The sequence below is a fragment of the Eptatretus burgeri genome, chromosome 4 (genome assembly GCF_056783735.1).
Source record: "Eptatretus burgeri isolate ZD-2024b chromosome 4, Ebu_testis_v1, whole genome shotgun sequence".
NCBI lineage: Eukaryota > Metazoa > Chordata > Myxini > Myxiniformes > Myxinidae > Eptatretus > Eptatretus burgeri.
The window spans coordinates 140,654,111-140,679,110 of NC_140964.1; the positions used below are offsets into that span (position 1 = coordinate 140,654,111).

At 45.6% G+C, this 25,000-nt stretch overlaps 1 protein-coding gene across 1 annotated transcript in view; it reads right to left on the minus strand.

The window, feature by feature from the left end:
• HECTD4 (HECT domain E3 ubiquitin protein ligase 4) overlaps positions 1-25,000 on the minus strand; it is a 525,771-nt gene that overhangs the window by 212,991 nt on the left and 287,780 nt on the right. Inside the window, exons 36-37 of the mRNA XM_085880170.1 lie at positions 5,244-5,395; positions 4,712-4,869 (exon numbers count right to left, since the gene is read on the minus strand). Coding sequence (XP_085736296.1) covers positions 4,712-4,869; positions 5,244-5,395 — 310 coding nt within the window. The remainder of the gene's footprint in view (positions 1-4,711; positions 4,870-5,243; positions 5,396-25,000) is intronic.

The window sequence follows — 25,000 nt, forward strand, 5'->3', positions numbered from 1 at the left end:
TGTCGATGGGGGTAATATAGAAACGATGAATATGTCAAATCATTCGTGTTACTCATTCGGCACTATGTGTCAAGGCCAACGATCTAAAGTGACCGGTCTCAAATGCTACCATGGGCACACCCAGACACTCCACCAATATGAACTGAGCTGTTGAATGTGGTGCAAAACATCCAAAGAAACCACCGTAACCAAGTATTGTGATCCGTCCTGTCCCCCATACCCATCATAGACGGGTATCTGCTAGTGTTTTTAATTAATGAAATAATTTATTTTTGTTGTTTTGTTTTGTTTTGGGTTTTTTGTTGTTTTTTTGGGGGGGGGTTGGTAGTTTTTTTTCTTCTTTTCTTCCCCTCAAGGGAGGGGCATGGGCTTGGTTAAAAACACCCAACATCAACCACACAACTCCACTTGACAAGACCCCCACCAACAGCACTCCGTACACAATCTCCCATCAATACACAAACGACCTAAAAGTCATATCAACATCCCTATACCCCTCTATCTCCATAACTTCCAGGTACCGATCTAATTCTAATTTAAACTTCCATACATTTTCTGCTGCCACTACCTTTCCAGGGAGACCATTCCAAGTATTAACTACTCTCTGAGTGTAAGTCCCCTGCCTTACTACCATCTTAACTCTCCTCTTCTCTACTCTCAAGCTCTGGCCCTTGGTTCTATCACTGTCTACTCTGTTGAATAATTCATTTTCACTTATTTTATCTCTACCTTTCATTATCTTAAACATCTCCATCATATCTCCTCGTAATCGCCTACCTTCTAGTGTGTAAAGCCCTGTCTCCTTCAGCCGTTCCTCATCGCTGCGTCTTGCTCGGCCCAGAATCACTCAGTAGCCCTACGCTGAACTCTCTCCATGGCATCTATGTCCTTCCGGAACTTTGGTGACCAGAACTGCACACAATATTCCAGATGTGGCCCTCACTAAATTCCTGTACAATGTTAACACCACCTCTTTTGATTTATAAATGATCCCCCTTGGAATACAACCAAAAACCCTATTTGCTTTACCTATAGCTGCCTGACACTGTGCTGCCTGCTTACTTCCCGTATTTATTACCACCCCTAGATCCTTCTCCTGTGTGACACGCTCCATAATTACCCCTTTCGTCCTGTAATCCCTATTTTCATTGTTCTTTCCCATCCCCATCACCTTACACTTGCTCAGGTTAAATTCCATCTGCCAATCTTTTGCCCAATCTATGCAAGTATAAATACTTTCCTGAATCTGATCACCACCCCCTCTGCTATCCACCTCGCCTCCAAGCTTTGTGTCATCTGGTTGCCCGGTTCGAGTTCCGCCGGTCATGTCAAAATAACCACAACTGCCAGCTAAGTCCACAACCCGAGCAAGTCCCAAGACCTGTTTGTCACAATACTCGTTTGAGTTGCTCGAGCTCAAACTCGTTGTTTGAGCAAGCTTGTCTAAAGACACTGAAAGCAACAAATTTGATCACCACAATGAGCAGAATCCAACCCCGAGTCCAGGTACATTTAATTAACAATGAAAGGGCACGGGAGAAGGATTACATGAAGCAACTAGAGGGGGAGCACTCGGGAGAGTGCAAAACCTCCGCCGCCAATACTGCTGGGTCACTCAAGTGAACCTTTTATCTTATTCATTAAATATGTCAACAGCGCTGACAGTTATAGTTCTTTTCTCCAACATTTTTTTTTGGGGGGGGGGGGGTTGGAAATCACTTAAAACATGGAGAAATGCAAAAAAATGAAATCGAAATTTTGTTGAAAAATAATTGCAAAAAAAATTTTTTTTCTCCAACAATTTTTTTTTTGGGGGGGGAGGGGGGTTGGAAATCATTTAAAACATGTAGAAATGCAAAATAAAAAAAAATTCTCTAACAATTTTTTTGGGGGGGGGGTTGGAAATCACCTAAAACATGTAGAAATGCAAAAACACATTTTTTTTTCTCTAACAATTTTTTTTTTGGGGGGGGGAACAAGTCCAAAATCTAATGGCATGATCCTTGGACCATACCTAACCCCCCCACCAAGTTTCGTCGAAATCCGTCGAGGAGTTTTTCCGTAATACTGTTCACAAACAAACAAACACAAACAAACAAACAAATAAACAGAAAGGGGTGAAAACAGTACAGTGACCTCCATCCATCTTCGAAGATGGCAGAGGTTAATAACAACCAGTGTGCAATGAACAAATACAAATTAATCAGTAAATAAACCCGTTTTAACAACCCAAACGTCGCAGATCTTTTAACGGTTCTTATCTTAGGGCCCATTCATGCACTCGACAATAATACAGCACAATGAATACAATACAAACTAGAAGGGTGCTCAGTGGAGCACATACCTCCGCCACGTAATGCCTGATCCACGAGAATAGATCGGGCCCAATACATTTTTGAAATACCCTACTACACAGTACTATATCATTTTTGGCCCTACCTCTCAACGGTGAAGAATCACTATAGGAATTAAATAATTCTCGCATCCAGATCCGGAGTCGGATCTTCACTAAAATCGAATCAATTTGTCATGGTTGCACACCCAATCTGTCCACCAAGTTTCATCCGAATTTGTCCCCAACTTTTTGAGAGATTGTGCTATATCTTAGTTTTGCCCTGTCTCTCAATGGTGAATAATCACTTAAAAACTTTTTGTAGTTGGATCCGGATCTGGATTGTCACCGAAATCGAATCAGTTTGTCCTTGTCAAACACCCAATCTGCACACCAAATTTCATCTGGATCCGTCCACAACTTTTTGAGATATCCTGCACACAGACAGACAGACAGACAGACAAACACACAAACAAACAAGAAGATGATGTCATGCAGAGTATGACACTTGCAAAATCCATAAAACAAATTTGACCTCAACCATAATTGCTGGTCGAACTCAATTACCAAATACGCAACTTCTCTTCAAATTTCAATTGAATTGGATGAAAATTGACAATTTTAGAAATTTGGCCTATGTTGACCTTTTGGCCTTTGTGGACCTCAAAAATAATTGGTGGTTGAATTCAGTGACCTGAAATATAAATCCTCTTCAAATTTCACGACAATTGAGGATTTTAGAAATACCACCTTAGTTGTTGACCTTTGGCTTATATTGACCTTTTGACCTCAAAAACAACAGCTTTCTTCCTTATGACAAACTCTACCATGTGGTGAAGTTTTGTGAAGATCAGTTTAAAATTGTGACCTGTAGGTGACAAACAGACAAACAGACAGACAGAATAACAAAATCGACTATCTTCAATCGACAATCGACAAAAAAATCGAAAAATCTTCGATTTTGCAAGTAATAGACAGAGAGGGGTGCAAACATAACCTCCTTCACCTTTGGTGGCGGCGGTAATAAACAATGCCAAGAGGTCGCTTTCAAACCCAAAGACAAGTTGTGCAGGAGTCCTGGAGCAGAGTTTGACATATCAGTCACTTTCACCTGTAAAGGTCTGTTCGAGTGAAGCTGCCAACTGATCTCAAAATAACTCTGTCTCCTTAGGCGTAATTGCCGCTCTCTCGGCTTTTGCATCCTCACTCCAAAGCAGCCGTTAACAGTGAATGTACAACAATGTGAGTACGTCTGTTAAGTCGTGTATCATTTACTCGTTATACCTTCACCACTGCCTGACCTGGCTATGCCCTCACCTCAGTATCACCCACTATTCTCTGACTGCTGTGTGCCCTCACCACTGTCTGCACTCATTATGACCTCACCACCACCTGCACTGTTTATGCCTTTGCTGTTGTCTGCACCCACTACACCCTCACCGCTGACTGTGCTCTGTACTCCCTCATCGCTGACTGCTCTATACACCCTTAATGTTGCCTGAACTTGCTACATCCTCACCACTACTATGCCCACACCGCTGCCAGCACTTGCTTCGCCCTCACTGTTTCCTGCACTTGCTACATCCTCACCACTGTCAGCACTTGCTACGCCCTCACTGGTTCCTGCACTTGCTATGCCCTCACTGCTTCCTGCACTTGCTACGACCTCACTGATGCCTGCACTTGCTAAGCCTTCACCATCTGCCAACACTCTTCATACACCACTGCATGCACTCACATATTTCAAATCAATGCCTGTCCATGTTAAGCCCTCATCAATGATTATACTCGCATAGCCCTGACCCCTGACAATCTCCTCTGAAGACATCGCTGAACAAATGTAAGCAACTATTATCTACAATTTTTCACATTCTCTAGCCTCCTGCAAATGTTTATCCATTCCTTCAACTTGTAGATAACAATCTTCAGGTGTACAATTTCTATAAACTTCGTAAACCAAAGACTACCCTCTGTCTCCAAAATCCCAGATATTTTCCACATCAAATATTTGTTTAAGATCTTCATGTCTTCTCTTTGTTCCTGAATTTACCAAATCTCCATTGAAATGATTCATACCTCACTATGCTCACTGAAAACATCTCCCCACCAATTTTGCAGATTTAACCCTCTAAAACCTGTTCAGAAAAGATTAAGCTACAACAACAAAAAAGAATCTTGAGAAACTGATGTACAGGTTTTCCACAATAAAGTGAGACTGCAGTTACTGCAATGAAAAATCTGATACTAAAGGTGAAGCCCAACAAGTCCTGTGGTTATCTGAGAAATTTATCGTGAAAGGCAAAAACCAATTGCCTCTGCTCACTCTGGAGATGTTCTAACCTTCCAGCCACTTCCTTTAATACGACTTCAAAATCTTACCTGTGAATCTGTGGAGCTCGTGAGGGGTGAGCACCAATACCTCCGACACCACTTCTGCTTTTTGCCAAAGCTTTTTCCAGCATTCCAATGGGATACCAGAATGACGTAAGGTGACCTTCATTCGGAATATATGTTTCAACCATAACGAGTTCATTTGCCTAGAAAAAGAGGGGAGGGATGATCGTGGAGAAAGGTAGAGACAAAAACGAGTATGTCAGGATCGGAGAATAAATGAAAAATAATAAAAACAAATACAAATGGGTAAATTGAACAAGTGCTATTACAAAATGATAATGAGATAGTTTGATAATATTACAGTGGCATGAGCAGACCAGCTTTAGTTGATACAATGTGACAGCCATTTTATGAAAAAGAGCCAACAAGACACCAAGTCTGGGTTATTCACAGTGTGCTGCTTTTATATTGCAGGAAGTGAACAGGCACCGATTATAAACATTCATGTTGAATGAGAACAAAATAATACAAAAAGAAAACATATAACCATATGGTGAAATAAATGTTTTGCTCTTACAGTATCTATGTTGAGAACTGTTCCAAGGTGGCCAAAGGTTCCATACATTGTCTGCACAGCAGATTGTGGAAGTTGTGAGTTCCCACATCCAGAACCCAATACTCCACAAGCAGTTCCATCTTGCATCAACTTTCGCACTCCAACAATATCTCCTGAATGAATTAATAAACAAAATAAACAAGTATTGAATTGAGGATGAAATATTAAAGAATTAGAAGGGCACTCAGTAGAGCATATACCTCCGCTAGGTAATGCCTGATCCACAAGAACATATCGGGCCCAATTCATTTTTGAAATATCTTGCTATATATCTTTATGGCCCCATCTCTCAATGGCTAAAAAACTCACTTTAAAAATTTAAAAAAAAACTCTCGTATCCATATCCAGATTCAGATCTTCACCAAAATCGAATCAATTTGTCATGGCCACACACCCAACCTGCCCACCAAATTTCATCTGGATCCGTCCACAACTTTTTGAGGTATCCTGCACAAAGACAGACAGACAAACAGACAAACAAACACAAACAAGAAGAAGACATCATGCAGAGCACAATACTTGCAAAATCCAGAAAACAAATTTGACCTCAAAAATAATTGGTGGTTGAATTCAATGACCAAATATGCAACTCCTCTTCAAATTTCAAGTCAATCGGATGAAAACTGACAATTTTATAAATTCGGGCTATGTTGCCCTTTTGGTCTATGTTGACCTCAAAATTAATAGCTGGTTGGGTTCAGCGACCTCATCTGCAAATGGTCTTCAAATTTCAAGTCAATCGGATGAAAATTGACAATTTTAGAAAATTTGGCCCAACTTGGCCTTTTGGCCCGTGTTGATCTCAAAATTAATAGGTGGTTGAATTCAGCGACCTGATGTGCAAGTGGTCTTCAAATTTCAAGTCAATCGAATGAAAATTGACAATTTTAGAAAATTTGGCCCAAATTGGCCTTTTGGCCGATGTTGATCTCAAAATTAATAGGTGGTTGAATTCAGCGACCTGATATGCAAATGGTCTTCAAATTTCAAGTCAATCCGATCAAAATTGATAATTTTAGAAACAATTAAAAAATTTGGCCTATTTTGGGTTGACCTTATGGCCTATGTTGACCTTTTGACCTAAGATGACCTCAAATGTAATAGGTGGTTGAATTCACTGACCTGATATTCAAATCTTGCTCAAATTGCAAGTCAATCGGATGAAATTTAAGGATTTTAGAAAATTTGGCTCAAATTGGCCTGTTGGCCTATGTAGACCTTTTCGGTCGACCGAATCTTATGAAACTTCAATGTGGGACCGTCGCAGGGTCGGTGACATTCATCTCTAAATATTCCAGAACGATCGGTTGAGAGGTTTGGGCTGGAGGCAAGCAGACAGAAAAGCAAACACACAAACAAACGGAGGCGATCAACGTACTGTTCAAAAAAATAAGAATCTTTTTTGCCAAGAAACAAACAAATCTTGTCAAAATACTTGTCAAAAACATTTTATTTTTCCAAGTAATGAAAATCACTCACAGAGTGACATGTGGCAAAACAGAATGAAGGGGAATGGCACTCGGAAGAGTGCATACCTCTGCCAGGCTGAACAGTTTGCATTTTGTATCCCACTTATTGAACTGGGATCTGGACGAAAATCTAATCTGCTTGTTCTTGTCACCTAACAAACTCATCCACCGAGTTTTCCATAACTCGTTCACATCTTTTTGTGATATCATGATATATATGTAGTTTTTGGCTGTATCTCTAAATTTTAGAAATCTGGCGAGTGTTGACTGTTATGATGATATGTTAGGTGGTCATATTTTGGACCATTAGCTGTGTGTTAATCAGCTGTCAGGATTCTAACCTTGCTTGTAACTGTGCATTATTCAAACCTTGCTTTAAAATGTTGCTTTAAATGTTTCAGGCTACCAATGTTCCATGCACCCCACTGTTTTTGGACAGCGTCCAGCTGTTCCTGTTTCTTGGAAACTAAGCCCTTATCACCCTTCCTGTTGCTCTGTGGTGGTGTGCCCTTAGTGCGACCTTGGAGAGAACTGTGGAATTGTTCCTTCAGTGTATGCTGCCCACACATTCCTATTCTCAGTGATCACCAAAGCTTTGCCTTTGTTATCAGCAGGTGCTAGTGAAGGAGTGTAGGAAGCTTGGAAAGTTATTAGTTTGCAAGACTTGCATATCTGAGAGTTGTGTAGGTGGCTTGGAAACTGTGGTTGCATATCTGAGAATTGACCGATTCAACTTCCCCTAGGGCCCGAGGGAGGGGGGAAAGAAGCCCACTGCCACATTTATTTCTTTTATTTCTTTGTTTCCTTATCCCTTAGCATACACTTTTAGTCCACACCCAGTTTTGCTTTGTGTGATTATATATGTGATTGTTTTGAAGCATATTCTTAATGTGATTCAGGGGAGCCTGACTGAAGGGTCACTGAGTCACATTCCGCATGCGTGTGGTCTTCGGAAATAAAACGTGTAATTCGAGGATCCTCATCTGACTCTGTCATCTTACTCGGCCGAGTGGAGAGTCATAACAATTGGCGACGAGGATGGGATTCGACTGATGCTGGCGGTGTGGACGGTGGGACTCCACTTGGTGTACAGCGATCGCAAGGGATCAGCTAAAAGGTACGTGGCGATCGCACGTAGGGCACCTAAAATAGGGAGCCCCAGTTAGGCGAGCGCTGTACACTTGGTGGGTTGCGCCCTGCCGGACGCAGCTCCAGGATCTGCTCGAATCAAGAACTGTAACGGTAAACACATATGAGGTGATTCGAATGCGGTTTGTCTGAAGAGCACAAAGGGGAAGGGCTGTCAGGCAGTGTTTGTAGAGCCGGTAAGGGTCGAGGATAAAGGTATCCGTGTGAAATAAGGAGGAAACAGGTTGGAATCCTGTACCAAGAGAGGGAAGGTTAGAGGCCTTCATTGGGTTTGAGGCTATTAGGCGGCGGGTCGAAAGGGACCTCAGTCCCGGTGTAAGGAGAAACGATTTACAGCTATTAGGCGGCTGATTGAAAGGGACCTCAGTCCCGGTGTAAAAGGAGAAACGATTTATAGCTATTAGGCGGTTGATAAGATAAGAACAAAAGAATGGGGAATAAATCTTCAAAGAACGAGAAGATACCAAAAGGAACAACATTGAAAGTTATCAGTGACAAATATGGAATCGATAACGTAAAGGAGAATACAGGACTGGGTGAAGTGGACCGCGGGAAGAAAAGATCCCTTTCCGCTGACTGGATCCTTAGATCCAAAGATATTAAACACAGTGAGTAATGCGCTGATAGAGGGCAAAGCAGGCGGCCCGAAACAAAGTGGACCACACTGGAAAGCATTGGCCGCGTGGCTAATGGAGTCGCAAGTCGAGACAGAGCATAGGCGACTCGGACTAGAAGGGACTGTGAACCAACGAAAAATACAAGACGAGGAACGACAAGGGAGACTAAAACAGGCGCTAGACCAGCTAACGGAGAAGTTAAGACACAGGGAGAGGACAAAGAGAGGGAACTAGACCAAGTGTTAGCGCAGGTGACGGGGGAGAAGATACAGAGTGAGGAGAGAAAGGAGAAGTTGAAGCAGGCGTTAGCACAGATAGGAGAAATCAACAATGACGTGAACCGAAAGACGACAACCCGACTTGGGACAACAAAAGGAATTTACCCTGTCTTAGAAGGGGACAGAGTAAAAGGAGGGACCGACATTCACCAGTTCCCCATGATACAAGCAGCAGGGGGAGATTGGGTTTGGAGATCATGGACCCCACAAGACATTAGGGAGTAAAAGCTAGCATGGAAGAATGTATAAAGAAAAACCCGAGAAGGGCCATTCAGATATTACACGACCAGATAAAAATGCAGGGGGCAACCAGGACAGACATAGGGTTTATCTGCACTGCAGTCTTGCCCAGTGCGGTTTGGAGCCGGCGTGCGGCAGCCTGGAGTGTAAAAATGGAAGGAGAAACAGATACCACCTTAAACCGACATTACCCGGAGGGAAGCGACCGGGAAGCACAGGCACTGTACAGAGGAAGAGTACAAACCCTGATGGAAGAACTTGCGGCGGAAATGGCCCCAAGGGTAATGGATTGGCAGGCAATACAGGATGTCACACAGAATCCCAAGGAATCACCTGGGGAGTACAAGGCACGACTGTATGAGCAGATCGAACTGCACTCAGGATTTATTAACATCGCACAGACGCCCCTCCATTTCCTGAACACTATGTTCGTAGATGGACTGTGTGACGAAGTAAGGCGAGAGGTGAAAGCGGACATGCCAGGGTGGAAAAGCGGCTGACGTAGATGCCGTGTTTGAAAGGGCAAGACAGGCTTGGCAGACTCTGAGAGAAGAGGAACGGAGGGGAAAGAAAGATACCCAAGCTCTAGTTGCAAGAAATCTTGAATTGAAAAGCCGTAAATACGAAGAGAGGGAAAGCAGGCCTCGCTGGGAAAATCCAGATTGGGAACCCCGGTATGAAGCCGAACGGGACCAGCGGAGGCCTTGGAACCGAGAGAGGGAGCCGCAAAAACAGGGAGAATGCTTTAACTGCGGTCAATCCGGGCACTGGTTTCGGGACTGCCCGGCACCGCCTAAACAACGAGGCTGGGGCTCGCGGCCACCACAACAGCAAGAGAGACCAACGACGCCCCTAGAGAGTATGAGAGGAGAAGGGAGACAGCAGGAAGAAACTATTGACATGAGGACACCGTGGTGGCTCCGCAAAGGAAACGCGGAATGTAAGGGAATTGACCACGACCTTAAACGTAGAGGGGAGACAAGTAACATTCCTGGTAGATACAGGGGCCACCCGGTCAACACTAAAACAAGGAGAGATAAAGAACCTGCCACTCTCAGGTGAGTCAGTGAGTGTGGTGGGGGTTTCGGGACGGAGAGAGGATATCCCGATCTCGGACAAATTCTGGTGAAGTAGGTCCCTGCGGGGAAGAACATGCATTTTTGGTAGCCAAACACACCCCGATGAATTTGTTAGGAAGAGATTTGTTGTGCAGAATGGGATGTACCATAACATGCAAGCAAGACGGAGTTTTCATAGATGCTCCGCTGGCATTGCAAGAGGAAGTAATGACCCTCATGATGACCGAACTCGGACCGGTAGTCTATTGGTTGCGGGTTGTGTCACAAGAGGGGAGAGATAAACTGACTAGGGATTGGGAAAGTGCGAAAAGATTGCGGGACGTAGAGGAATGGTTGCGTGGCAACGACATTGAATTGAAAGAAGTGGAACTGCCTTTACACTGTACGGTCTATTATGACGAAACAGGGCAGGATTTTGATTACTCGGACAGAGTACATGAAGAGTACGCTACCACACGCACTTTAATGACAACCACTTTGTGGATCGGAAAAGAGGAGCGGCAATGGAGGTGGAGCTAACTAACAAGGAACGCGAGCTAATGAAGCACAGAGAAGGACTTACCCCGCACGTCTCAATGGCGGTCGGTAAAGGTCATAGTGCCGAAGAACTGGGAAGAATGTTGACCAGGTTGAGATGTGCCTCGGAACCACCAGGGAGGGATAGTGAAACCCAGAGCACTTTACAGGCCAGTCGATGGGGGGATGGATGGAAGGTATGCTTACCTGATCAGATTTTGTCATGTATGTTAGAAAGGCATGAGATGAACAGCGAAAGGCCACGCCGCCAGGCCAACAGGGAAACGAGAACGGAAGAAAGACTACAGGAAGTACCTGTTGAATTATGGACACGACATCCGAATGACGTGGGCAGAGTGCTAGCCGCAACGCCCGTGTCTATCCAGATAAAGGAGGGGGTACCCCTGCCTCGAGTGGCTCAATACCCGTTGCGCAAAGAGGCAATAGAAGGGATCGCTCCGGTGATAGCATCATTACGCGACCAAGGGGTGATAATACCTACTAAGAGCCAATGTAACACACCAATCCTGCCGGTGGAGAAGCCCGGAGGAAACAAATGGAGGTTCGTACAAGATCTGCGAGCAGTGAATAAGTGTGTGAAAGCGTCCTTTCCCGTGGTGCCACACCCGGTTACGATACTGTCAGGGGTGCCGTCCACTGCGACGCACTTTTCCGTGGTAGACCTGTGCTCAGCGTTCTTTAGCATACCGCTAGCCAAAGAGTCGCAACACTTGTTTGCCTTCAGCTATGACGGACAACAATACACCTGGACTGTACTTCCGCAGGGGTTCTGCGATAGTCCAACGCTCTTCTCGCAGGCTCTGAAGGAGGACCTGGAGGACATAGAGCTCCCGGAAGGATCAGTCATGATACAATATGTGGACGACCTGTTGGTATGCTCGGACAATCAAACGAAATGTGAAACGGACACTGTAGCGTTGTTAACAGCTCTCGCCCGAAAGGGCCACAAAGTCAGCAAAGACAAATTACAGTTTTCGCAGCCAAGGGTGACGTATTTGGGACATATACTGGAACAGGGGCAGAGGAGCCTCGGAGCTGAACGGGTGGAGACAATCCTAGAGCACCCAAAACCCGCTACATTGCGACAATTGCGGCGGTTCCTCGGGATGACGGGGTACTGCCGGCAGTGGATCCCTGATTATGCAGTTCGGGCGCGATCACTGTACGACATGGTAAAGGAGGCAGAGGGAGATAAGATCTCCTGGACGAATGGTGCGAACAAAGACTTTGAAACATTGAAGCAGGCCTTGTCAAAAGCACCAGCATTGGGGCTACCGAACTATGATCTTCCCTTCACTCTATTCGTCCATGAAAGAGGAGGGTTCGCCCAAGCGGTGCTGACGCAAGAACACGGAGGAAAGAATAGGCCGATTGCGTACTACAGTAGTCATTTGGACTCGGTCGCCGCCGCCTATCCTGGGTGCTTACGGGCAGTAGCAGCAACGCAATACGCAGTAACCGCAACAGCGACGCTGGTTTTGGGTTCTCCGCTGACTGTAAAGGTACCGCATGATGTGGCGGCGCTGATACGGCAAAATAAGACACAACATATATCAGCGGCACGAGCAGTTCAACATGATTTGGTGCTGTTGCAGGCAACTAATATAACGATCGAAAGATGTTCGCCACTGAACCCAGCCTCCCTAATGCCAGCGGGCGATGAGGGAGAGGCACATGTGTGTGAACGAGTGCTGGTGGAAGAGACAAAGGCTAGGCGTGACCTACAGGAAGCCCCGATCGAAAATGCAGAATTGGAACTGTTCGTGGATGGAGCGGCGAGGAAGAACCGATGGGGAAGAACCATCGCTAGCTTTGCAGTATGCACCGCAAGCGCCACCTTGAGGAAACAATTGTTACCAAAGGGATTTTCAGCCCAACAAGCTGAGCTGGAAGCATTGATATGCGGGTGTGAGCTGGGTGCGGGTAAGACATTGAACATATACACAGATTCTAGGTATGCCTGGGGCATCTTACATGACTCCGCTGCCATTTGGGCCTTGCGTGGCTTTAAGACGTCCTCAGGGAAGGTTATCCGACATGGGGACTTGATCAAACGACTGATACGAGCAGCACAAGAGCCGCAACAGATTGCAGTGATTAAATGCAAAGCTCACACAGGAGGGACAGATGAAGTGTCAAAAGGCAATGAAAGAGCAGATTTAGCGGCAAAAGCAGTGCTCGATGAGGAGGAGGCGAACCCACAACCAACGACCGAACTTTACGTGGAGCAAATGGTAGGCCGGTCCACAAACGCAAGAACAGCTGAAGGACCTACAGGTCTCCGCATCTATGGAAGAACAGGAATCATGGAGGGTGAAGGAGGGTGCAAAGCAAAACATACATGGAGTATGGGTGGATGAGCGAAATAGACCATTTGTACCCCGGATATTGCTACCATGGCTCGCCCTCACTGCACATGCGCAGGGCCATATGGGAATAAAAGGCGTGGCGGAACTTACTCGTCAGGCCTGGAATGCCCCAGGTGTAACAACAGCAGCAACAGAGGTGGTTAGCAATTGTGCGACCTGTGGTAGACATAACAGGAAGTATGCCGCCAAGAAACGGGGAGCACACCCACCCCCGTCCGGACCGTTTCAACACCTTCAGATGGATTTTATAAAAATGCCGGCATACAAACATCACCAATATGTGCTGGTAATTGTGGATATGTTTTCTAAGTGGGTAGAGGCCTTCGCCACGACCAATCAGGAAGCTGATACAGTGGCCAAACTACTTTACAGGAAGTAATTCCGCGATTTGGGATTCCAACACGACTATCCTCGGACCAAGGAGGGTCTTTTACGGCAAAAGTAATGGGAAAAGTAGCCGAAGGCTTGGGTATCAACCAGAAACTGCATTGTCCGTACCACCCCCAGTCAGCAGGGGCAGTAGAAAGAGAAAACCAAACCCTAAAGCAGACGCTTTCCAAACTCTGCGAGGACCAGTCAATGCCCTGGCCAGACGTGCTGCCAATAGCGCTCATGAAAATGCGGGCAACAAATAATGCCACAAGGGGCTCTCGCCCCACGAAATAATAACAGGACGTCCTATACAGTTACCGGTCTCGGCTCCGCCAGATATGGGAGATTGGGATTTGGCATGTATGACTGACGGAATGATGAACTATTGCAGAACACTCACTGCTACCATTAGGGCTTTTCACTCACAGGTACAAGAAGCATTGCCGATACCTGCTGGAGACCCGTTACACGATTTCCAACCTGCTGAACGAGTTTGGGTGAAAGAGTTCCTGCAGAAAGACGCCCTGCAACCCAAGTGGACCGGGCCCTACACTGTACTTTTGACCACGCTCTCGGCCGTCAAAGTGAGGGGTAAGAGTGCATGGATACACCACTCACACTGTAAACGGGCACCCAAGGAAGCCGCTGAAACTAGGGAACCGGAGGAGGTAACCTCAGCAGAGGTTCCGGCTGTGTCCGATTCAGTCTTTTACCGGGATAGTGAAGACGACGACGAGGGGGAAGACGTGATATCTCTACAGAGACCCCCTCCACCACCACCGAACCAAGACGGGGCTGGCCCAGCAGGACAGGGAGAGATAGTACAGGGAGACCCACTGCAGGCAGAGCCAGGTGCCCCGCCGGACCCGGGACCTGAAAACGTAGACAACAGGGATCCTGAAAGACCAGCACTAGAACCAAACGCTCCGTCAGACGTGGAGCCGGAACCTGGACCAGGCACCCTGCCAAACGTGGAACAGGCAGGTTTAGGACGACAACAACATTGTAATACAGGAAACAGCGACAGGACCTTTGACGACACAACATGCAACTCCTGGTGCTAGCGCTCCTCCTGTGCGAGGGCGGCCTGTCACTAGCCAGCAAACCGACAGCCTTAGACCCCGAGAACCATACACGCCTCCTACACCTCGACCACGAAAGGGGAAACGGGAGTGAGTTAGCAACTTCTTTACAGCGTAGCAGGAGAGGGGTACCAAGAGAGGTGACAGCAAGCAAATATGCAAATTTTGGGACAACCCATAACAAGGAGTTAGACACAGTAAGAGTCTTTTCAGTTAACCGCACCCAACCTTTTTCGTCAATGGTTCCGAACATTAAGGACATAAGGGTACCGCTGCTCCGACCTCAACAACTCATAGAAATACCCTGCATCCTAGCAGATGGGTCCAGTGACCTGGTAGACCGACACAAGGGCCTTGCAGCCATCCTATGGTACCATTTACTAGCAGGCCAGGATCACACAGTGGCGAGACAAGTAAAGAAGGGGTCCTCCACCAGATATGGATATGAATGGGGCCAGCACGCGAGTCTGATAACTAGAATTCCACAAGTACCAGACGACACCCATTTGGCATACTATTGCCGCGTTCTATGGAGCAACCACACAGCACGGAGTAGTTGGATACACTTCACTGTACAAAGAAAGGAGTCACCAACAAGGCCCCCGAATACCTTTGTAGCCCTAACCACAGAGATAGCAAACATTGAGAACCGGAGTGAGTGCTGGGTGTGCCTTAAACCACCATCTGGCCTCGTGACCGGACTTCCTCTTTCCGTACTACCATTAACCATCTTCAATCATGTAACCGGACCAGTAGAAGGGCTCGAAGTTGAGACCTCAGCCCGTGATTATACACAACGGGTCTATGCAGAGAAGAATCCGAGTGCTAATGTAATGGTGGTACCATCTCCCCTATGGGTAGAAAACACCAGGGGAGCAGTCTGTTTTACAGGACAGGGAGCAAACAGAATGGGAAAGTCAGAATGTGAGATTCAACTTCCCCTCCCGAAATCAACTGACCAGAAGTCATCGCTGTTAACCCGGACACCCAGGTAGAGGAGCAAGTAACATTCACAATAAAAGCAGCCTTACACCATGACAACGGGATGATCCCGCCAAAAGGCATTCACTTGGTTTGCGGGGACAAGGCTTACCCCTACCTACCAAAAGGGTGGGAAGGGAGTTGTTATTTAGCTTCAGTAGTTCCGGATAGCAGAATTAAGACCACTTTTACCCTACCCCTGCACCACCACGGCATCGACGCAGCGCATCAGAGACAGGGGATCCAGAGGGATGGGCCGGTGTATCAGAGCGCTTAGGGGTGATCAAAGGCACCTGGTGGGAGAAGGCTCTTGGCTTTTTCATGCCACATGCCGGTACTACTATTAATAGCATTAGGTTAGATGAGCTTTCGCAAGTTTTGGAATATTTAGGTAATGTAACCATGGCTTACTATACAGAATTAACAGAGATGTTGGTATCAATGCGCGCTATGGTAATGCAGAACAGAGTAGCTTTAGACATGCTTCTAGCAGAGCAAGGAGGGGTATGCGGGATGATTGAAGGAGAATGTTGCGTCTGGATTCCGGACCCGAAGGACATAACTAATCGTGCGGTGGCCCGAATTAAAAAGGTGGTGGAAGTTCTCACAAGCAATCGAGTGGAACGTGAGGAAGGTTATGCATGGTGGAAGTCGATCTTCCAGGGCTGGGGAGGTTGGTTGTTGCGACTAATAGGGTCAGTACTTTTAATCATTGTGGTGGTAATTTTTGGGGTGTTTCTAATCAAACTTCTCATTACCATTTGTTTGAAGAAGTGCTGCGCAGCGTCACCCCTCACCCAGGCCATTATAATAATTAACAGCGAACTCTCTGTTGAGGATGACTTGGCCAGTAATGGGGAGGGGGACGACCAGGGCCTTCAGGGGGACGTTATACACGTGGACCCAGGCCAAGGTTTACAACCATTCCTCCTTGTTGAAGCAGATAACTAACCCAGGAGAGAGTGCGTGTCGTTTTGCCTTCCAGTGCAAGATGTGACTCCTGCGCTGGACGAGCTTACACCCGTGCCTTGAGTACTGCTTTTGCTACTTGCTTATGTATAATTGTTTAAACAATAGTATTACCATTGCTGCTAACATAGAACAGTATTACATGTTAATATGGTGTGGACTTAGCATTGAATTCATACACTGCAGCTTAAACGGGAGGCATGTGGCAGTGGGTAGGACAAAAGGGAGAAGACAATGGTAACAGAAGCTAACCTGAACCACCGGCAGTTGGGGACTTCTCATTTGGAGAATGTTGATGGCTATCCACGGCATTCGTAAATCCCGTTTGGCAGGCGCGGGGGCCTAGGGGTAACTGCTACAGGAACCAAATAGGGGTCCACTCGGTCGGTGAGTCTCAGGTGTGGCTGGGAATGGTCAAAATATGACCAAGGAGGGAAACTGTTATGATGATATGTTAGGTGGTCATATTTTGGACCATTAGCTGTGTGTTAATCAGCTGTCAGGATTCTAACCTTGCTTGTAACTGTGCATTATTCAAACCTTGCTTTAAAATGTTGCTTTAAATGTTTCAGGCTACCAATGTTCCATGCACCCCACTGTTTTTGGACAGCGTCCAGCTGTTCCTGTTTCTTGGAAACTAAGCCCTTATCACCCTTCCTGTTGCTCTGTGGTGGTGTGCCCTTAGTGCGACCTTGGAGAGAACTGTGGAATTGTTCCTTCAGTGTATGCTGCCCACACATTCCTATTCTCAGTGATCACCAAAGCTTTGCCTTTGTTATCAGCAGGTGCTAGTGAAGGAGTGTAGGAAGCTTGGAAAGTTATTAGTTTGCAAGACTTGCATATCTGAGAGTTGTGTAGGTGGCTTGGAAACTGTGGTTGCATATCTGAGAATTGACCGATTCAACTTCCCCTAGGGCCCGAGGGAGGGGGGAAAGAAGCCCACTGCCACATTTATTTCTTTTATTTCTTTGTTTCCTTATCCCTTAGCATACACTTTTAGTCCACACCCAGTTTTGCTTTGTGTGATTATATATGTGATTGTTTTGAAGCATATTCTTAATGTGATTCAGGGGAGCCTGACTGAAGGGTCACTGAGTCACATTCCGCATGCGTGTGGTCTTCGGAAATAAAACGTGTAATTCGAGGATCCTCATCTGACTCTGTCATCTTACTCGGCCGAGTGGAGAGTCATAACATTGACGTTTTGACGTTAAAAAATAATGGTGGTTGAATTCATTGACCTGATATGCAAATCCTATTCAAATTTCAAGTCAATCAGATGAAAATTGAGGATATTCAAAATTGCATCTAAGTTGTTGACCTTTAGTCTATGTTGAACTTTTGGCCGATGTTGACCTCAAAAATAATTGGGGGTTGAATTCAGTGAACTGATTTGAAAAGCCTGTTCAAATTTCAAGTCAATCGGATGGAAATCCAAAATTTTCGAAATTTCGCCCAAATTGACCTTTTGGCCTCTGTCGACATCAAAAATAACAGTCAGTTGAATTCAGTGACCACATATGCAAATGCTCTTCAAATTTAAAGTCAATTTGGAAGAAAATTGAGGATTTTAGAAACTTTAAAAAGTTGTTGCCCTTTGGCCAATGATGACCTTTTGACCTCAAAAATAAATATGATTCTGTAAGACAGCCAATTCCACTACTTAGTGACGTTTCGTGAAGATCAGTTTAAAATTGTGACCAGTAGGTAATTAAAAGTGAGCGGAGAGATAAACACACAAATAAAAACTCACTCATAGAGTGACAACTTGGCAAAACAGCACAAAGTAGAATGGCACTCAGTAAAGCGCATATCTCTGCCAGGTGGAACAGTTTACGTTTTGGATTATCAGAATCCGAAGAAATTTCGAAGATCGGATCATAAACGGCGGAGGAGATAGATTTTGAAAATGGACGATTTCGCAACTTTGGAGTGGCCTTGACCTTGACCTTCAATCGTGTCAAAAGTCATACCGTCGTGCATCACTTATCGACCCCTACCTACATACCAAGTTTCATCAAGATCGGGCGAATTTTTTTTGACCGTATCGCATCAACGATTTTTTTTCAACTTTGAAGACACGTGACTCGATAACCAGGACTAATTTCATAAAACCGGCCCGACCAAATTTAGATATTGTTCCATGTTATCAGAATCCAAAGGAATTTCGAAGATCGGATCATAAACGGCGGAGGAGATAGATTTTGAAAATGGACAATTTCGCAAATTTGGAGTGACCTCGATGTTGACCTTCAGTCAGGTCAAAGGTCATACCGTTGTGCATCCCTCATCGACATCAACCCACGTACCAAATATCAAGAAAATCGGAAGGAAAAAATGGGGACGTACGGACGGACATCGAGACTGGTTTTATTAGGTCATCTCTAACGAGATGGCCAAATAAAGGAATAGTGTACTAGGTTTTGGTCTATGTTGGGGGGCAATCGAAAAACCAGGTTTTATCCAGCAGCTTTGTTCGCAAAGATGTGTTAATAACTGTGGAAAGCAAAATAAAGCTGAGATTTTGAGCATGAGAAGTATATGAGGGGGAAGAGAGGTTGTGTATGTATGGATGCATGTATGTATTGGTGGTGTTAGTTATTTGGGGGCCCCGTGCAAAACGCAATAGTGGGGTCTCCTGTTTGCTCTGTCAATCTGTCATCACGTTAAAATATGCAATTTGGTGTTCTTCTGTCTGACGTTGATGTATTTGGTCATTACTTATACAATCTCAACCAACTAAACCTACCAAGGGGACTACGGGTCACAAGGCAAAAGTTGTATCTTTGTAAATGTGTACCGTCTAGCACCGCTCCCAGTGATGGTGGGAGAAGGTATTATGAGCGATGCTTCAGAACCCTCAATTGTATCACGAGTAAGAGGACTCGGTGTTATTTTTGCACTCAATTAGCCTCTATTACTTTAGACTTGACTGCAAAAAAAATTCAGAGGCATTCCCATGTTTTATTGTCTTTTTCACCTTGGAGAAAATGCCATATGAAGGTGTTCCAGTACCAATGAGCTTGCTTGCACTTGAGAGGGCAGCTGTTCTTTATCAACCCTTTTGTTGGGGTGCTTTCTTTTAGTGCTTAAACCACTTGGCAAGCACTCTATAAGAAACTTGGTAAGTGAACACACCCCTGCAAGTGCACTCCAACAAAACGGTTGATAAAGAATGGCGAGCTTGGCTAGCACGAGCAGTCGGCTCCATCATTTTTGATTTTTTTTCTTATGATATCAATATACTGGTAAGCTTATACTGGTGGATACTGGGATGTCAGTATTAAAAAAATATTGGTTTTTTAACGCAGGTTCCAAAAATACTGTTACGGTTGTGGGGGTAGATGGAGGAATGTAATAGGGGATTTAGCATTGAACAGAGTAGTTTGGTCCGTGGATGTGTAGGAGGCATATCGATGCAATTAAGTAGGGAAAATGTGAGCTCAATTGCTATGTGTCACCACACGGGGGTGGTGCGGTGTTAATTAACTAGGGTTTAAGAATAAGCTTCCCCAGTATGTAACTGCCCCCCTGTGACATTTCCCTATGTCTTTAGAACCAAAACCATGATGAGTAACAAGCAAACATGCCGAGCAGACAGAAGCCCCCCCCTCCCCCCTCCAAGGGCGACGGCAGGTGAAGTCACGCTCCTGAGGCTGATGATTGATGGGCGTGACATCAAAAGCTAGCCGAGCAGGCAGAATCCCCGCCTTCCTGGGTTTCATGCGAGCAGGCCACACCCCGGAGGTGGAGGATTGTGACATGAGATGCCTGAAGAGGAAGAGGGCATGGGAGGCATCATACAAAATAGGACAGAGAGTGGACGCACGATGCCAGCACATTAGAGGAGAGTGGAGTTCAGGGTGAGAGCATGCACGAGGCAGAGGTGACTTAAGGGAAGGACACATGCGGTCAAGAAATAACGTAGTTAGGAGATGGCCTGTAAGAACAGGGCTTTACAGCTGGCTTTCCTTCGATGCACGAAGTGAACGGCACAATTCTTATATTCGTGTTGAGGCGATTTGGCTCGCATGGTGAAGCAAGATGCTGGCCTTTGGCTCTTGTTTGGGTTGTGAAGATGATCGACACATGAAGTAGCTGCACTTGGTCTCTGAGCCTTGGTGTTGAGTGCCGCTCATGGATTGCCTGGCATAGGTTTGTCCTGCGATGGGAGAAGCAGCTTGGCACCATTTTGCGCGCGTCTGTACATGCTGGCGGAAGCGCATCAATTCCAATTTCCTACTTTTCCAAAAAGATGCAGCCAGCAGAGACAAGGAACAGCACCTTTAGTCACGAGTTACTGACAGTTTACCTCGCAATGTGCAATTTTCATCATGCGCTTGACAGTAGGCAGTTCTGTGTTTACACTGACCAAAAGCCATTAACTCATGCTTTCCAGGCAAAACCTAACCACTAATCACCAAGAGAGGTCCGACACCTTGGCTACGTTTCTCAATTTGCCACCATTATACAGTACGTCATGTGAGCGGTAAGAAGAATACTGTCGCTGATGCTCTCTCACAGCTCAATATCAACATCCTCGACACAACTACCTCCATCGATTTCAATACGCTTGCCAAGGTGCAGCAGGAGGATGAGAGACTTCTGAATCTTTGAGCCAGCTCAACATCTCTCAAGTTCAATGAAATACCGCTCCCTGTATCTGAAGGCACTATTGTTTGTGATATTGTTGCGAATTTGGAAACCCATCACACACAACATCCAGGTTCCTATAGTTCAGTTATTTCGGTAAGTATGTGTTTTATAGATAGCTTCCCGTCCCTTGTCTCATGGGTAAATCAATGTAAATGCGCTGTGATTTATTTTTATAGTTAGGAAAACTTAATCTTCAGCGACAAAAACAGAAACGACTGTTGGGGCGGTTCTGTCGCGACGAAAACAGAAACGACCGTTGGGGCGGTTGTACAGAAAACAAGGTCAACCCTCTTCCCCGGGATTTTCCCCGCACGCCGGGGAGGGGGAGGGTCGAGCGTGCCAGAGCGCATAAGAGAAGCAAGCGAGAGAGGAAGGGGAGAGCAAGGGGAAAAGGAGAGAGGAAGCGAAAAGCGAGGAAGGAGCGTTCATCTTGAGAGCGTTCCTGTTGTCGTCGTCATCGTGGCCAGAGAGGTCTGGGCTGGTTGTGGCCATCTTGAGCGTCTTCTTCCTCTTCCTCCTCCTCCTCCTCCTCCTCCTCCTCCTTCTCCTCCTCCTCCTGAGGATTGAGCTTGAGAGGGACCATCCGCCGCCGGAGCCGGAAGGGTTGCGTGTCATCGCCGGAGAGAACGGAGTCGAGGTTTGGTGGCCAGGACGGGCACCGAGCGGAGTCAGGGAGGCAGGGTTTAGCTCACCTCTCACCGGACCGAGTCAGCCTGAAGACCGCACGAGGCAGACTAGTCCAAGTTAGACCCTGGTTTTCAGCTTGACTATCCTAATAAAGGCGTTAGCCACCACTTCTTTTGTGTGTGTGTGTGTGTGTGTGTGTGTGTGTGTGTGTGTGTGTCTGTGTGTGTGTGTGTGTGTGTGTCCGTGGGCCCGTCTGATAAGTAGTGAACTGTTAAGTGCTTTTGCCTGTATATTATTTGCCTTGCTTGATATTCGGTTTAACCCTGCCTCTTGCGTGCTCCCCTCGTCCCCCATTATTGTGAATAAATATCCCCTCTTGTTAAATGTATCAGATCGTTTTGTGTTTCTTTCATTGGTTCGAAATGACGCGTGTGTGAGGATTAGTACAGCCGTTCGGGTCAGTAAATTGTTCATTTGGTCCGGCACGACTTTGGTAATTCCGCTCGGTTACGCCGGATCTGAGTCGGCGATAGCTACTCGATTCGGAAAAAAAAAATCGGCCGAGGGTGAATTTCCCTGGTAGTTTGGACCACGTGGGTATTGAGGTAAATTGAAATTGGCAATTGACCCTTCCCCACGTGGTCTATATATTGGCGAATTTGGTCCGATAGAGGACCCGTCGACTTTGGAGTTATCCAGGGGACGACCTATACATTCCAGGTGATCAGTGGAGTCGACCCTGCAGCTCCATCTGGTGGTCATGCTCGCAGCCGATACCCGGCCCCGCAACACTATATCCACTGTCCCACTGGTACTTCTAGTCCATATCTTCCTGCTGAGTTCATATGCGGTGTCTTTAATGCTCTGCACAATCCATCTCACCCTGGTATCAGAGCAACACAGCACCTCTTGACTTAACACTTTTTCTGGTGTGACACGAACCACGATGTGAGAAACTGGTCCAGAGCCCGTTTACTGTGTCAATGAGCGAAAATACATCGTCACACGGTAACACCATTTGGTACCTTTGCATCTCCTGATGCCCATTTTGGTTACATGCACATTAATTTGGTCAGTCTTCTTCAACCATTTGGCGGTAACACATATTCGCACATGCGTTGACCGTTTCACAAGTTGGCTGGTAGCTGTTCCAATACCAGACATAGTGGTGGAGACTGTAGCCAAAGCTTTTGTTGCCAGATGGGTTACAGTGTTTGGTGCCCCATCTGTTATCATTACTGACAGATGACACAGTTTCAGTCCACACTTTTCAAAACGCTGACCAAGTTACTTATAAATAAACAAACCATTACTACTTCTTATCACCCCGCTGCAAACGGGCTTGTTGAACAGTTCCAGCAACAGCTTAAGTCCTCACTCAGAGCACAAGTAGACCCACATCACTGGATGGAAGACCTACTGGTAGTGCTTTTGGGCATTCATGCCACAGTGAAAGCTGATGTGGGTTGCAGCACAGCTGAGTTAGTTTTTGGGTCAACACTCACCTGGGCAACTTGTTGTTCTGACGAACATTCACACCAGTGTGGACCCGAGAAATTATGTGGATAGACTGCGAAGGACAATGAGCGAGTTACATCACATCCCCACTAGAGCTCAACAGAGTTCCAGACATCTGCCAAAATATATTTTGTCTTGTACCCAAGCTTTTGGACATGACAAAAATGTCAGGGCTTCTCTGCAAGCTCCCTAATGGGGCCCCTTCCATATCATTACCAGGAAGGACAAGTACTTCATCCTACCTTTCAATGGAAAGGCTAAAAAGGTCAGTTTAGACAGACAAGGCCACCTACACACATAAATAATCCCCAAAAAAAAACTCATCCTACTGCTGCAGCAGAAGAAACTCCAGGTACATCGACTCCCACTGTTCCTTTGAGCCTACACACAAAAGCACCGAGTTAAGCCCCATTGACATCTGCATCAACCACTTTGCTACCAACAACCAACGTGAGGAAAACTCGTTCCGGCAGACATGTCCATTGGCCTAAGAGATCGTCGACCGAGAATTAACAGGGTCCAACTACACTTTTTTCAAGTTTGAGAAAAATGAAATCAAAAATTCAAAGTGGAATTGCCACTATCTCATAACATTTTATTTTCATATCGTGTGCTACATAACAGGTACATATAAAGGTTACATAAAATAATCTTACTTAGTTTCCTCTGTTGCACTTCTACATGGACTTCTTCTAAATTTGAATGAAATGTCAGATAGACCCTGTTAATTCTCGGTCAAAGAGATATATGCAGGCATTCAATTAGGGCTGACGTCTACACCATTATCGATCGTCTCTCTTTGATCATCGATCTAGGGGGGGGAGCTCGTGTAGCGACTCATTAATTCTTCTTTACATTTTGCTGATACTTGTCATAAAGGAAAACATGTGAACACTCGTAGCCCATAAGTGGAGTCCTTCCAGAGAGAGCCAATAGACTTGGCAGACACTGTAAGGCACTTAACGGGAGCTCGTCACCACGACATGTTGTAACCTCGAGCGCTTTCCCTTCCAAGCCTTTTTTATTCACGAGTCACTCAACACGTTAATATCTAGTTGTGACTTTTGTTCCAAATCAGCAAGACAATTGAGCGAAGTGGATTTTCTTTGTTTGGTTAACAACCACGACGAAAACGAATGAGTCTTGTTTCGACACCATTGTAAAGCGGCTTGACACCAAGAATCCCCTTCTTATTCACTAACCACTTAACTGTGGAGACGGTGAAGGATTAATCATCAACCAACTTCATTTAAAACACCAAATTGCATTTTAAATGAGTGAGATTTCTTTTGTTCTGGTTTAAATACCATCATCATAACCAGCACACTAAAAAGGAATCAAAACCACAATTTCTAAATGGAGTTAAATTTGAAATGTGCAATAATGAAACATATTTTCCTTGTTGTAGGTAAACCACCATCTTGGAAATGGCAGCCATATCGGAATATTTCCAGTGACTCCAAATCTCAAAACAATCACAACATCATACCCATGCCTTCTGCATAGTTTGATGCTTTTCACACAAATCAACCATTTTTTTTTAATAATTATGCTGGAATATCGTTGGGGAAAGAAAAAAGGAAGATTGTATGGGCTCAAGAGGGGATGTGCAGAGAAGGGAGGTGAAGGAGTAGATGTCACAGGCTGAGTGACCTCATCTATTTAGCATGTTAATTAACAGTCCTGTGATGGGAAGCGTAACAGCACAACATGAACCAGACAATTTGTCGATGGGGTGTAATGGAGAAACACTCGTTACCGAACCCATCCCCTGT